Below are 15,647 nucleotides of genomic sequence, written 5' to 3'. Positions count from 1 at the left end.
GCTGTTGCATGCCCCTCAGAATGCCAAAACCTGTAATTTGGCCTTCTTCCCCATTTGGACTTGGCTAAACCAGCTTGCCACACTCCCTAGAATCAAAATCTTACAGCTGTACCTAAATAAAGTGAATCGATATCCAACATTGTTGCTGTATGCTTCAATTTAAAAATGATGTGGCCATGCATGAATGACTAAATTTCAACCCAACTCTCAGTCCATTACTTGTTCCTAATGTTCTCCGTTTCCTTCTTTGTCTGCTTGCAGGACGCCTCTTACAGGGATCAGTGACTTCACAGCAACCAAGAACAAGATCATTCAGCTGTGCCTTGAGCTCACCACCACAGTTCAACAGGTCTGCACGCTAGTTAGCTCAACAGCACTCGTATAGCTATGCACAGACATACACACAATATGTTTTCCACAAGGACATACCGGGACCGTGGCACAGACATGTAAGATAAAGTGTAGGAGAAAAGAGATATGGGAAATGTGGTCTGGCAGCCATGGAACAAGCCTGAAGCCAGCAGTCTGAGTAAATGCTGATGTTTTTCTTGGGATCTTTTCCTCCTCCATGCTGGCTAATGAGGGGACCCCCTTAGTGCGGGGACGTTTAATGGTAACCGTCGCTTTTGTGTTTCCAGTTTCATAAAACCACTGGCGCTCTTTTAAAGGTGGCTGCCAACATTCCCCAGGCTGCCGTACTCCTTCAGCCATGTGGTTCCTGTTTTTGCTTCTCCAAGATGCTCACAGTGGGAGACCAAACTGTCTGAAAGCGATTCCTTTTTCTTTTTTTTAAAGTTTTATGGCAGGGTTGAGGAGGGGGTCCATCTGACTGCCAGATAGATGGTTCAAACCATGCATCAGAGTACATCCACTATATTTCACGACTTTCTGCAGAGCAATGCTCTTGCATTGCATCATGATACAGTTGTGTCTACTTCTGTCAGTTTCATACAATCAGTAGTGGTTAGTCATACATATGTCTTGGACAAAGGGAGCTGTTGAGTGGCCTTTCTTCAGTATCAAATCCATTAGCTATGTACAATTTGTTCTCCCTTGTTTGACGTTAGCAACCCATTTTACACTTTTGCCAGTGAAAGTGTCTGAGACTGCAGGTGTTATTTTTAGAGGTTAATGCGTCAAAAGAAAATATTTTCCCAGAGTGCCTATTTCATCGCCAGTTTGTGATTTCATCGCTTCTGGTGATTTACTGTGGGTGTCTCGGTCATGGTCATCTAGGAGAAGTGGGGGTATACATTTCCCACACTGCCATGTGAAGTGGAGAGGTTGTGGTGTAGAATAAACTCCTGATAGGTGCTGATAGAGTTTTTTAAGACTGGATGGAGAACAACTGGAGGAAAACATGCCATTTGGTCTTCCTTTGGTTTTAAATCAGCTTATAGCTACTTATGTAACCGCAGAAACACTGACAAGGAGGCTTATTCCCAAGTCATCACATCATTTAAGTATCTAAACTGACACAAAGTTAGAAGTCTCCTGGCTTCCTTTCTTTTCTTTGGACCATTTAGACTCCCTTTGTTATTCATAACATGTAGGCCAGCCACTGGTTAATGAAAAAGGTTGCACAGGAGACTGCCACGGTGATTAGTTTTATGATGGGGGAGGATGGAGTGAGGTTTGCCCAGCTCGTTCATGAACTTCAGCCAAGAATCAGGGCTTTTCAGATCACAAAATGAATGTGTTCTGCCTGAATGAAGCCTGTGTGTACACACACAATGGGACACGGCCATAAAACTGAACGACTCACCCATCTAGGCTGACCCGTCAACGTTGAGGTCATTCTCTTTCAAAGAACGCATTTTTCATCGATCCCTCGTGTCTTTTATCCATGCTTCCAACTCCTGTATTGTCGGCTGAGATATAACATTTATATCTCTCTATTTTTAGCAGAGAAAAAAAAACTAAGATCCCATTACGTATGCCAAACACTGAATTTAAACCTATGTATCCATCATAAGTTGATACCTTATGAATACCACTTGTATAAAGACGGCTACCTGCACTCTGGGTTCCTGCACTGTGCCAGCACTCCCCTCTCTTGGCCACTTCATTGCTCAACCATGCAAATCCGGGTTAGGGTTAACCCTAACCCTCTGGTGGCAGATCAAAGGCCCAGAAAGCAGCACACAGAGAGTCATCTGATCCACATTGGCTGTGGGATCAAGTCTATAACGTCAGGGATCAGTACACCCAGGGAATTGTCAGCCTCTCTCAGCGCCTGGTTTCGATCTGGCTCATGTCTATTAGAAGGACTTTGGTTTTGACAAAGATATTGGATTCATTTGGATATCACGGACAGATCTCAGAGGGATAATCTGCGATATTGTAATCACATGATTTGATGATACTATGAAACAAGAGAAAATGTTCCATAAATGCTAATGCTTGATGGAGAAATGCCAAACCATGTCTGCAGCTTTTAATGATCCTTTTTTGTTACACGACCTCTAAACGTTGAAATATGTATTTTTAGCTCATCCCTCTTGGCTCAGTCAACAGTGTGATCATCCAAACATGGTCCAGTCACTAAAAGAAATATGCAGTTGCATGTTTACACAAGCATAGCCAAATTCTTTCTGAAACCACTATAAGTTCTTGGCTGACTTTGGAAAATATATTGTAGGGAAACATGGATTTAGGACCAATATTATCAAATGAAACTTTTTAGGATTGTGTTTTTTCCTACTTAATGTTTATATTGGCTTTTCATTCCCCCCCCCCAAGTAAGTGTAGGGAAAAGTCCCATGTAGTATATTACCCAAAACAGCTTAGTCCTTCAAATAGGCACTCAAACATGGATGGAAATGAAACATTTAGGTAGCCTAGGATGTACTCTGCTTGGATGTGCAGCCATCACTCACTGCGTAGTGCTGCAGACATTCAAATCTTGTCAATGGAAACAAACTAACAGTATGACAGGCCAAATGCATTTGAAAACAGTCAGTCCCCTTTTCGCCCAGTGGAATGTGCAAGCTATGGGAATATGGAAAAACTTGCTCGACCCCCATTTGCTGTCTGCACAATGGATTTACAAAGAGCAACAGAGCTGGCTTTGTACATGGCACATGCCTGTGCATGTCACTAATACTGTGAGGGCCACGACACCAGTATCCCTTTATTTTGCATGGACAAAGGCATGTGTGGCTAGTGAGGCCTCTGGACATATAATAGACTTGTTAAAGTAGACTTTTTGTGCTCTCTAGTTTTGACAGAAGCATTTCACCTGTGTATTGATGCATGGTTTTCCTTGGGGCATTTCCAGCAAAAAGCCAGATTTGTAAACAGGCAGGCACCACCGCGTGCACTGTAACACCCCCCACCCCCCCCCCCGCGCTCCCAGCTAGGCCGGGGGGCCCTTTCACCGCCAACAACACAGTTGTCAGGGGAGGCTGTTGCCTCAGCTGTGGCCAGTCCAAGTCTGAGTGCTGTGCTGGTACACTTGGGATGGGACGGTGGACAGTCTTCCAGCTGACTTTGCAGATTTTATTGTTGGTTCCTTCCCCCAAACAACCGTTAACACAGCTACTATGTCTTATTTGACTTTAAGGAACCCCCTGCTAGCCTCCGCTAGCCCACCCACTTTTAACTGAGAAAAGCAGAGATGCATTCAAATGTTTGCAGAAAACCCAAGCACTATTTGGATGATGGCTTTCTGAACATCATTACATGTTTTCTCCAATTGTTTCCCTCCATGTCATCTGCACATTGTTACTATATGAGTTTTAGTATGGTACTTACGTTTCAATATAGTTTATTGAACCACACGCGGCATTATGCAATTATAGCCTCCCCCAGAATTTAGGCAGAGAGGTCATTTGAATCTAAAAGCTGTTTATTTGAGGCTGTCCTCCATTTTTCTTAGTTCTATATCTGGAATGCTGATTATATCGTATTTACCCAACCCCTATACTTTTTCTTCTTTCTAGCCATTCAATAACCTCTTCCTTGTTGTTTACTGCTCACATGCCTAATCTGTCATCACTGTCTACTGTGTAACAGGACTGCAGTGTTTACGAGATGGAAGAGAAGATCCTGGAAGTTGTAAGTATACTGTATTCCCCTTGTTTCCCATAATTTAAACTAAATAATACCCTAAAGTTCCTATATAGTGGGAAAGGTCTGGTAAATTATTTGGGTAAATGTTTTTTTACAAAGAGATTGTGTGGCGTGCTCTGGCGAGATCTGTTTTTTGGTTGAATAGAGCAAAGGGGTCTATAGGATTGCCAGCAGAGGCCTAATACGCCCAGGCCATCAATCATTGTTTCCTGCTCCTGACACTTTCCAGACCCCTTGGGCTAATACAGGGCTTCCTCTCTCTCTCTCACTACCCAAGTGAAGAAATTTAAGCCGAGCTTCTCTTCGTCACTGCCTTTGTTTCATGCTCCCCTCTACATTAAGTGTAGACCATGTGTTCAAAACAAAATGCATGCGTCTGAGAAGAGACATCCCAGAAAAGACCTCCATAATAATGACAAATCATAGGGTTTTTGTGAGACAATGTAGGAACAAAGCAGAAAGAGTAGTGTGCAGAAGCACTCATTTCAGTGTTGTGTGTGTGCACTGGTACAACCAGTTAATCGCACACTAATGGTCCCTTTTTTGCCCATTAAGTCTTGCACAAAACATGAACATACACACACACAGAGGCATGTAGACAGGGAGTAAAACAACCAACTGATCAGGGATAAGGTCTATGTGTGATGACTGTCACGAGAAACCTGACTTGTTCCAACCTGTACAACACACAATGGTTATTAAAGTCACAATACACCATTAGAGGATTTAGCACACAGTTTGTTATATCTGAGACGTTTAATGCATTTTCATTTGCCTTTTTCTCTGCAGTCTAAGATTTTGAACAGCATCTGTGATCAGACCGTGAGAACTACCTCTGACCCCCTGATGAGCCAGTCGGCCTGCTTGGATGAAGTCCAGCTGACTAATATCAAACCGGGAGAGGGTCTGGTAAGGAATGCTGGGAGATTCTTGCTTTCTAACTTTTTTTCCAGCCCTAAAACCAATGTCTGCCTTCTGGGTTTTTAGGATAGGAATGCATGCAATGTGTGTCAAATTGTGACCCTCACATCTCTGTCATACATTTTTCTTCTCCCTCTGGAAATATTATATTTTTTTTACTGAAACTCTTGTGGATTTTCTTGATGCCCTTAGGGGATGTACATCAAGTCTACATACGATGGGTTACATGTCATCACAGGAACCACAGAACATGTAAGTATGAAATAACATTCAGTCCATTTCCATTTTATATCTTTGTTTTTTCTCATTTTTTTATGGCCAACTTAGAAATTCCATTGTGCCCTTAAGAACAAGCATCTGATACTGCTTCAGAAAAATACCTCACTCTCATCCTCATCCTCATTTTCCTCTTCACTGTCCTCCTCAACTGTGGGCACACTAACGCATCTGAAGGAGTTAAGAACTGCTCATCCATAAAGGGAATTGTTTGTGATATTTACCGGTTACTGGAGTGCAGGAACTAACGGCCTTCACAAAAAGTCCTACCTTTTCCCACACAAGCAGTTAGTGACTAATACAGCAGCATCACTGCTACGGTTGGATCCTTACGCCTCCAAACCGTAATTGTGAATCAGGACCTGAATCATCACCAATAATGACTAGTTAATCAAGTTTGACATCTGTACGACAATGAAAAACAATTCAACAAATATTCATAAATGCAGATAGTGTTTGTTTTCTCATGGATTCAACTCTGTTTATTCACCAGATATTTGCTCCTTGGATAGAGCATTTTAAAGGCTCTATCCTTGGATAGAGCATTTTAAAGGCTCTATCCTTGGATAGAGCATTTTAAAGGCTCTATCCTTGGATAGAGCATTTTAAAGGCTCTATCCTTGGATAGAGCCTTTAAAGGCAGATTTTGTTGAAATCAGACAATAGTGCCACTAAAGTAGTTCCCATTTCAACAATGTTTTGTAAATAGCAGTTACGTGTTTGCAAGTGTCAGAAAGTTATAAAAGTGATTCATCAGGCTTTGACATTTTTTCCTTTTTTTGTTCTTAAGTCACCAGCAGACCTGACCAGGAAGATCCATGCTGGTGATGAGGTGATCCAGGTCAACCAGCAGACAGTAGTAGGAACCTTTTTATTGTCTTTGGATATCCACATATTTGACCATACACTGTCAGTTTGAGTACTTACTATACATGTTAATGGAATAGTAATAGAATGTGTGTGTGTGTGTGCGTGTGGTGTTTTGTGTTCTTTCTACTCTTGTCAATCAGGTGGGCTGGCAGCTGAAAAACCTGGTTGTCAAACTGAGGGAGGACCCCAAAGGTGTGGTTCTACTCCTTAAGAAGAGGCCCACAGGCACCACAGGTTTCACCCCCGCCCCGCTCAAGAACATGCGCTGGAAGCCCCCAGTACCACAGGTACATGCACACAAGCTCACACACTTCCTCCCTTCATTATGGAGGATCAACAAAGGCCTGTGCGTCTAGTCATTGTCAACCAATTATCAGCTTTTTAGGGAGTTGGTTCTAAAACAGCAAGTTCAGACAAGTGTCACAGAGCCACCCTGGAAGTGCTGCTGGCTGAATTTAATAGAACATTGAGGGTTTCTTTGTGCACAACATTAGAGGCAAACAAAGTCCCATGATGTCATTCATTCTATAACGATAAAGCTGCCGGGCTATAGTGTTGGAGTCTGGTTAGATTGTATCTGGTTTATAGGAGAGATGTTGCCATCAAAAGAAGACAATGGAACTATAACTCATGTTATCCGGGTTCACCCACTTTTGTTTTCTTTTTTTTCCAAGAGCAAACGCCCCAAATGTCTATTGTCCAATGGTCAGGGGTTTTAAACATTGTTTGTGCTAATAAGGTTATTTGTCTATAACCCAATTTGCTGTTTTCCTCTCATGTGAACACATTAGGCTACTTAGCTTTTAACCACATCTCTGAACCTGAGTCCACTTTACCAGACAAGGAGACAATTAGCCCGTTGTAAACTAGGACTACCAAATTTCAGGCTCTAGTATTGTCTTGTCATGCGTAGCCTGTTTTATAGCTTGAGAAGGCAAGATGAGAAGATATCAGATAAGAGTGGGTTTCTCAAATCAACAAAGAGCCTCTCAACACAACGCTGGCCAATGTCAACATCATCGCCAGCATCTTGTTTTAACAAGTAGTCAGGGGTATCAGAGTTAGACATCTCAGTTTATCAGAGATAATGCGCCTCCAGAAGGCAAAACAGACATATCATACACTCTGATTCAGGAATGAATGACAGTGGCTTTGTAATACTGTATAATTTGTAAACATGGGAGCTATTTGGAACAGAAAAGGGGGGGAAATGGTCCCAAATCGGTTATAGTAAAAATTATAGTTTATCATTATTGTATTTCATCTACTACCCTGTATCATCAGACATATCATTTAGGTCTGATGAGAAAGACATTGGATAAGAGTCGTACACATAGTCAAGGGCACAATGTTGTTGAGTGTTGGGAAACATAACTGTGGTAAATGAGTACAGTTTTAAGTGCATGTCTCGCGGGCTATTTTGGACTTCACTTACAATCTTTCCATGTCTCAAACAAGAAGGTTTATATTCAAGGAGACACACACAAGCACTTAAATGTCTCCCCACATGTGGTAAACTCCTCCCTGTTGCCAGCAAGTCATGTTTGGTCTTAAGAAACCGAGAGCAATGACTTCATTTTGTTTTCAACAGTAAACATATGTTTCTATATTGTGCCGCATTTTTTCAGAACAATTCCTCCTTGACCAAAGCCCAGTCTCCCTGCAGTTCAGCTAACGGATCAACCAAAAAGGAGAAGCCTGCTATCGTGGACTTGTACATCCCCCCTCCTCCTCCAATGCCATACACGCCACGGTGAGCTGTCCCATTTTTTTATAATAATAATAATAATAATAATAATCTAAAAAGTGGGAAAATTACAATTTTACACTCTGTTTGTTAGAACACACTACACACAGGCCTGAAATACACGCACACGCTCAGGTCTTATACATGCACAAATGGTGAGATGTCAGAGTGAGTTGGCTGCAACTGCTGGACAGGCGCCCTGAGCTGTTTGGGGGGGGGGGGGGGCTTGCTCAAGAGCACCTTGCTAGTGCCCAGAAGGTGAACTTGCATCTCTCCAGCTACCAGTCCACACTCTGTACTTTGGTCCATACAGGGACTTGAACAAGTGAACAGTTCCAAACCGAACTCCCTACAGACTGAGCTACTGCTATTTTATATGATTGTTACAATTGAGTTCTAAAAGTTAGAGTAAAAGAAACAAGCGTCCTGGACCTGTGATCGCCTACCTCCCTCCCCTCCTACTGCACATTCTGTTCTGCTTGTTTTCAGCCCACTCTGGTCCGACCAGTCTCACCATAGCCCTAATGCAAAAGGCTGTTTCATCTTCTACCTCCAGGAAGATGAGAGAACGTGGTCACATTCACTTAAAATGATAGAGACTGAATTTAATATGAAGTTTGTATGGGCGCCCAGATAGCTCAGTTGATAGAGTGGGTGCCCATATACGAAGGTTTACTCCTTGATGCAGCAGGAGCGGGTCGAGCTCCGACATGCGGCCCTTTGGCTGCATGTCATTCCCCGCTCTCTCCCCTTTCATGTCTTCAGCTGTTCAGTCAAATAAAGGCGTAAAAATGCCACACAGAAATCTAAAAAGAAATTCAAAAAAAATTAAAATTAAGTCTGGAGCCTTGTCATGGGTTTATTTCACTAAAATGATATTAACATAACATTATTCACTTTCAAATCATCCTCATGGTGTTGTACTTTAAACGGTGGAGTGGGATCTTGTGTTGTAATAAATAAACGAACATTTGTTTCCCCATGCAGAGAGGGGAGAACAGACTCCTCCTGCAGCATTAGTAAAAGACCAAAGGGCTCTGAGTCACCCAACTTCTATCTGGACCAGGAGAGCAGAAGACGCTGCCCCGTTGCAGATTATGAGCAGCAAAGCGTTGGCTGTCCCATCGAGGCCAACGTGATCCAGCCCAGAATGAGGGAGCACAAGCACTTGCATGGTCAGTAATCTCTCATTACGGAATTCTTAAAAAAAAAAAAACAATCAACCTGTGAATATTGAATAAAATGATATTACATAAATGAATGATAAACCTGAACCTTTTGTCTCCAGGGAAGCCCCGGCCCCTCTCCATGCCAGTGGACACCTGTGTTGGAGTGGTAGATCCCTACGCTAAGCCCTGGACACAGGGAAGGAAAGGTATGTTCTGTATCATGCTTTCACTATCACGTGAAACCCCTGTTATTTCAAGTGTCATGTTTAAACATCACTTGAAGGATTATGCCTTTGTTTTGACAAGCATTCTATTTAATACTCATGGTTCACGCAAATTATAAGCAACAAAGCTACAAACGGAGAAGCATAGCACACTACACTTTCATAACTTTGCCCACAAGTGACATTTGAGCACAATGAAGTTGTCAAGAGTCTGTCTGTTAGAAAATATACAAGGCCGAAGTATAAATTATAACCTATTCACCACCATTAACGGTACATTTCAAACTAATTAAAAAACTTTAAACTTCAAAATATATATATTTGATGCTGTCCTTGACCAGTACATGCATCCATTATTTGATCTCATGAAAGATCATGCTTAAATGAATAAAGCATACATTATTTTAATTCACAAGGCCAGGCTCACGCTTTCCTCAATTCTAATCCACGTTGCACACTGCTTTGTATTTATATTTGAAGGCAAGATATGCTAAAAGCATTTATAAATTTGCGATTCATCCTATTTCTTTTTTTTTACAGAAATGAGCGATATTAACGCCCCGTGCCTCCCTTTTGTAATGCTGTTGATAAAGGGACTTCTGATTGTCTCTGTGCTTTAGGTGAAGACCTCCTGTACAGATACCTGAGCAATGAGAGGATCCCCACTATTGCAGAGGAGGTCCCCTCAGTGTCTCCTCCCTACAGGCCTGCAGGGGAACGTCATCTCGTCAGAGTGGACCACATCAGGGGCAGCCGCTACTACTCCAACTCAGACCTCCATAACAGCGCCACCATCCCTTACCAGGAGGACATAAAAAAGGCCCCCATAGGCCCCGCCTCCAAGCGTGCAACAGCAGAACGCTCACTACTGGTCAGTTGGATCACGCGGCTTAAGCTATTGACTCACTGATGCGCTTCCTGTGCGGGGCTTCCTGCTCCTGTCTTTTGTCCTTCCTCGGTGCCTTTGATTTTTTAACATCTAGCTGTTTTTTTGGTAGCTCTGGGCTTTCTCACACTCCTCTCTCCCCAACCTCCATATTTCCCTGGTGTTACTACCACTACCAACTACTACTCCTCAAACAAGGCTTGCTTTTGTAGTACTCACTACATTACATCATCACCCCCTTTAACTGGCCACAACCCTCCTCTTCTCTTGACTACAAGTCCCATCTCTGCCTCCAGAAGATAACAGTTTGTTCAGGTTTAGGATACTTTGGCCTTGTGTGTTGTCTACGGACGCCTCTGTACATATTAAGTTATGTCATGTTTCAGTTGAAATGCTCTCTGGTACCATTATTTAAAACTTCAGAAAATTTGCCCAATACCACTTCAGCTATTTGCTTATTTGCATAAGTAAGTTATCAAAAGAATACAGCATATTATGTTAGTAAAACTGTGCTTTAAATATACATGTTCTTTTGTTCTTTCTCAAGTGAAACTTTTGTGACCAGTCAGTTACATTACCCTCTACCAAAGGTTGCCTCATGTAAGCTATGCATATACTTCAGATTTTTTATAGTCACTGTAGTTGACAATGCTGCATAAGTTGGTAAAAGGATGTTTATATCTTGTCACTGGCAAATATTTGTGCTGGTTTTAAAGCTATGCACTCTATTGAGTAAACCTTTATATCCCGAGTTTCTGTTTACTGTGCAATTACCCACCTAAAGGGCCTCTATACGTGCAGCTGGTTGACAGTAATAAATGGTCTTTTTAAGCCAGTGTTTTGAACCAATCACACACTGGTCAAATGGCCTTCTATTAGCTCACAGATCATGAGACAGAATGACAGTATTATTTAAGAAAAATACAGGGAAGCCGTGTCTATTGTTGCTTTAACTGCCTTTTGTAAGTTTTGAATAGTGTTTTATTAAAAATTGCAGTACATGTCAGTGATCTTTTGTATTGTCTTTATTTTACCATTGAATGTGGAATTACTGCTAAATGTGTAAATATAATATAAAGAGTTTGGGATGATATTTTATTCTGAATACTACATTGGTAAACTATGCTGTTCTAGTATCAGTTTACATACCTAAACATGACATTTTATCAAAACAATCCGGTCAGTCAAGGGCGGTTTTGGTCAATAATAACTTCCACTGACTATATGACCAACCTATTGAGCGTGCTGGCTTTTTAACCTGCTTTGACCTTTTGAGGTGAAGCCTTCTTCTGTTTTTAAGCATTTGGTGAAACAGGATAGCTAATATCAAGTTACCTTTTTCTCTATATCTCAGATGGTGATGGTTATGCAACTACTTCCCTCTTTGATGAACTTTAAAATTCCAGCTGGGTGACCATATGGTCGAAGCAGGTTTTCCATCAGGGGATATTATTCCTGGACATATGTTGCTTTTTAAACATTTAAAAGCCAGGTTAGGATTACTATTCCTGACAGCTTTTACCCATTTTCATTGATTTGAAAAAGCCTTTGCCCGAGACGGATCAACACCTTTTATCATTGAATTGAAGATCAGACTGCTGTCAAGAATGACCCACCACTCTCACCTCTTTCCCCTTTGCCTGTGTTTCTTTTTGCATGAATCAACTGATTGTCTTTTCTTATCTTTCCTCCAATTCTTCTTCCTTGTGTCTTGCTCTGCCCAAGCTTGCCAAGCTATAGTCGCCTGCGGTCTTCACTAATTTGCACTTTCAGAAAAACTGTGGAATGCCTAAATACTACCTGCACTCTGTTGAACCCACTGCTAAGTTTGCTAACCACTAACATTGAATGCCTGCACACACAAAGGGTCACATGGGAATGATGGGTGGAATTATTGGTAGATGGTGCATGTGGAAAAAAAAAAAAAGCTAAATGATTACAAACGGAGACAGAATGTTTCTCCATTTCTGTATTTATTTTTGTTTACCTTATTCTGAAAGAGACTTCCAAAAAATAGTTTGTAATAGAGATTCAAATCACATACTGTTAAATTTGTTTATAATTTTGCCGGCCACAATATGAGTTTATGCACTTGTACCGTAAACATCTAAGTATTACCACACAAAGTCATATGTTGGATGACTATAGGCAAATACACCAAAATAACCTTAAATGAGCATTGATCAACAGCCGCTTTGAGGGTATGTTTGTATGTATCACACTTGAACTAAGGCTTTCAGAGCAACTACACCAGAATAGTTGACTCCATCTCCAACATGCGTTAACACGTGAATCTTTATGTATCTCAGGGACCTGACTGGCACTCTAGCAGTGACTTCCTCAACCGGTGAGTTTCTCACTCACTCACTCACTCACTCACTCATACAAGCACCGTGTGCATAGTCTATAGGCCAAATGAGAAACATAACACCAGGGTGGGTCTAATTTTCCTACAGGGAGTGACAGTGGGCTGGCCGTGGAATCTTTTTAAAACAAGCCACAGGGTGCAGGGTCAGTGGGTGAGCTGCTTTTATGATCAGGGAAAATATCCCAAAGACAACCAGGCGGAGATTCATACAGGTCACAGAGAGAGACAGATAAACAGATGGGGACAGCTGTAGGGTGTTAGTCTCCATGTGTGACGGTATACCAGTAATAAATCATCTTTGTACCTGTGGCTTTTAGGAACTACAACATGTTTAGAACCAATTTCCTAGACAAAGTATCTCTGCTCTACTTCAACCTGACAATCAAAAATAAACAAACAATTATTCCCTAATAGTCTTCCCTATATACTCTGAGCAAAGAATCCTCAAATATGCTTTGTGAGTTATGCTTAGTATTTAAAAGTCTAGAATAAGTACAAAAGTTGAGTAATATCAACTTTAGCGAACCTCTGCTGATAAATTATGGTAATTATGTTGAAGCAGTACCAACCTTTTCACTCATTTTGAATGAAAATTATTTATTAGCTTTTTATTGAAATTCTATTTGTTTTTTGAGACATTGTTATCTCTCCAATATGCAAGATGTTTTAACATGTCCCCCACACTCCAATATGTCCATCCTTACACATCCACCCACTAGACACCTTCACATGCTGCAGAATCTTTAGAAATGTCACTGTTATGACAAATCTGGATTCTTCTGCGCTTCCAACTATAAATATCCACATCCTACTGCTAAATTTGACGTCATCCGAGAATTGCTGTTCCTCTGGTTCCTCATACGTGGCCCCTGTATCTCCTCAAGACTTGGATGTAGGGCCTGAAGATGTGTGACTCCCCCCCCTACATTAACACCATGATCGATGACTAAAATGCCTTGCACAATACCCCCCCGCCCTCCCAAGCAGATTCTATTCTAAGAGCCGCACACAAATACACGGCATCCGTGTTTGTCACACGCTCGATCAAAACACATTACTCACATTTAGAATGTATAGAGAGATGCTACTGTACATCTTGCAGTTGACTCATCGTTGGTGGAGGTTTATAAACGTGTGACACTAATGCAGGCAATGGAATTTGATTGACAGCAAATTTAATCAACTGTCATATTAATTTTGGCGTGTTGATCCATTAAAAACCAACTATTTTTTTCCTGATGACAAAGCACAAAATGTGATGGTGCATCAAGTTGATTCCTATGTCATCTGTCAAAACCATCAATTTGGTTATCTACAAAAAAGGGGGAACAGAATGTGGGGGTGGGAGAGTGTGTCTACAGAAGTATTTGAAGTTGCAATACCTGCAAAAGTATTGTATTTCCTTTAACAAACTATTAATTTAAGGAGGAGACAAAGACATGAAGATTGATGGACGACAGGAGGAGGAGAGCACCAAAAATGTTAGCAATTGAAAGGCAGGAAAACAAGAGACAATTTCATACCCTAAAATTGCAGGGAGAGGCCCGGTTTAGGAAAAATCATGTATTTTGAGCCTTGTGAACAACTTTTGTGTCTAACCATGCTGCTGTCGCTGGTTGCCAAATGCATTATCAGAACCACTGGTACACCAACTAAATGCCATCTCCTAAACTTTCTCCATGGGATCTGTTTTATGAGTTGGATTAGAACTTAGATAAAAATCATGGCTGGGAAGCAATATGTACAGTATGTGTTGGAAATGTCCACACTTATGTCTGATCTAAAGTTTGACAACTACATGAAGCGTCTTGGTACTGCTTGACATCAGCTTTACTGTTTAGCTTAAAGTGTTGACTTTTACTGTCTGTAATTTGTTCTTTCAGGTATAATCAACCCCAAATACGATCCTGGTCCTTCTCTCAAGCAGTAAGTGTATTGTGTTGGAAAGAAAATGCTTTCAATCCTGCTAATGAAAGAATGTGTGTATGTGCAAGTGACTGAGTTAGTACTCTGTGAGGAATGCCACTGGCCTTGGGAGGCGGATGTGAAATGGAGTGCCTCAATTACAGGCCCATTACATTTCACATACAGATATGACAACATACACACTTTTCTTTTGCGCCGTCACACACAAACCACCAGACCAGCATACAGCAATGCAACATGCAGGTCTTAAATGAGGATAAGGCCTCTGTCAGTCTGAATCAAAACTCTACCTTTTTTTTTTTTTTGATTATTTAGGGCATTTTAGGCCTTCATTTATAGGACAGCTGAAAACATGCAAAGGGGGGAGAGAGAGGGGGGGAATGACATGCAGCAAAGGGTCACAGGTTGGGGTCCAGGAGTAAACCTCTGTATATAGACGCATGCTCTCCCAGGTGAGCTACCCAGGCGGCTAAAACTCTTCCTTTTTTGACCATGCTAGTGGCGAGGCTCTATGGGTGGCAATGCCTGACTGTCAGTCACTCCTCCACCTTGGTCCAGACTAGATTGCCTCACCAGCTATTGGCTGAATTGTCATGAAATTAGATATTCATATTAATGTTGCCCTTGAAATAAATCTTAATAACTTTGGTGATTCCTTAACATTTCATCTTGCAGTATTTTTATTAGCTTAAGGTTACCAATACCTAGAAAACTACTGGCAATAATATCAGGAACAGCTTTGCTTTGCGTTTGGTGCTAATGAGCAAATGTTATCCCAATAAATTAAGACGGCAAACATGGTAAACATGCTAAACGACAACATATTGTCACCCTGAGCATGTTAGCATACTGGCATTAGCAGTCAGCTTAAAGCTGTTTCTCGCAGAGCTGCTAGCATGGCTGTAGACTCTTTGTCTTGATCCTCATCATGTGCTGCAAGTGGAAATTGATCCAGCATCTATCGTCTGTGGCAGATGTAAAAAATGAAATGACCACAGACGTAAACTAATGATCTCTTTGCACACACACATAGAGACCAGATACCGCAGTAGTAGCCTACCATGAGTCACTGTCAATCCTGTAGTGGCACATACATGCACCTCCACAAGAGTCAGATGGATTAGGCATCTAGTCTGTAGTGGCATGTGAACAAATTAAATGTGTACAGATTTATGGTCCAATGGCA

The 15,647-nt window shown here is 41.4% G+C and overlaps 1 protein-coding gene across 1 annotated transcript in view; it reads left to right on the top strand.

Moving 5' to 3' along the window:
• LOC117935716 (connector enhancer of kinase suppressor of ras 3-like) overlaps positions 1-11,177 on the top strand; it is a 33,849-nt gene extending 22,672 nt beyond the window's left edge. Inside the window, exons 4-13 of the mRNA XM_034858128.1 lie at positions 262-349; positions 4,018-4,059; positions 4,864-4,983; positions 5,188-5,247; positions 6,062-6,130; positions 6,282-6,428; positions 7,770-7,894; positions 8,876-9,063; positions 9,177-9,263; positions 9,902-11,177. Of these exons, the coding sequence (XP_034714019.1) occupies positions 262-349; positions 4,018-4,059; positions 4,864-4,983; positions 5,188-5,247; positions 6,062-6,130; positions 6,282-6,428; positions 7,770-7,894; positions 8,876-9,063; positions 9,177-9,263; positions 9,902-10,191 (1,216 nt within the window). The 3' untranslated portion in view covers positions 10,192-11,177. The remainder of the gene's footprint in view (positions 1-261; positions 350-4,017; positions 4,060-4,863; positions 4,984-5,187; positions 5,248-6,061; positions 6,131-6,281; positions 6,429-7,769; positions 7,895-8,875; positions 9,064-9,176; positions 9,264-9,901) is intronic.
• The last annotated feature ends 4,470 nt before the right edge of the window (positions 11,178-15,647 follow it).

The sequence above is a fragment of the Etheostoma cragini genome, chromosome 20 (assembly GCF_013103735.1).
Source record: "Etheostoma cragini isolate CJK2018 chromosome 20, CSU_Ecrag_1.0, whole genome shotgun sequence".
NCBI lineage: Eukaryota > Metazoa > Chordata > Actinopteri > Perciformes > Percidae > Etheostoma > Etheostoma cragini.
This window is presented reverse-complemented; position numbering and strand designations above follow the sequence as displayed.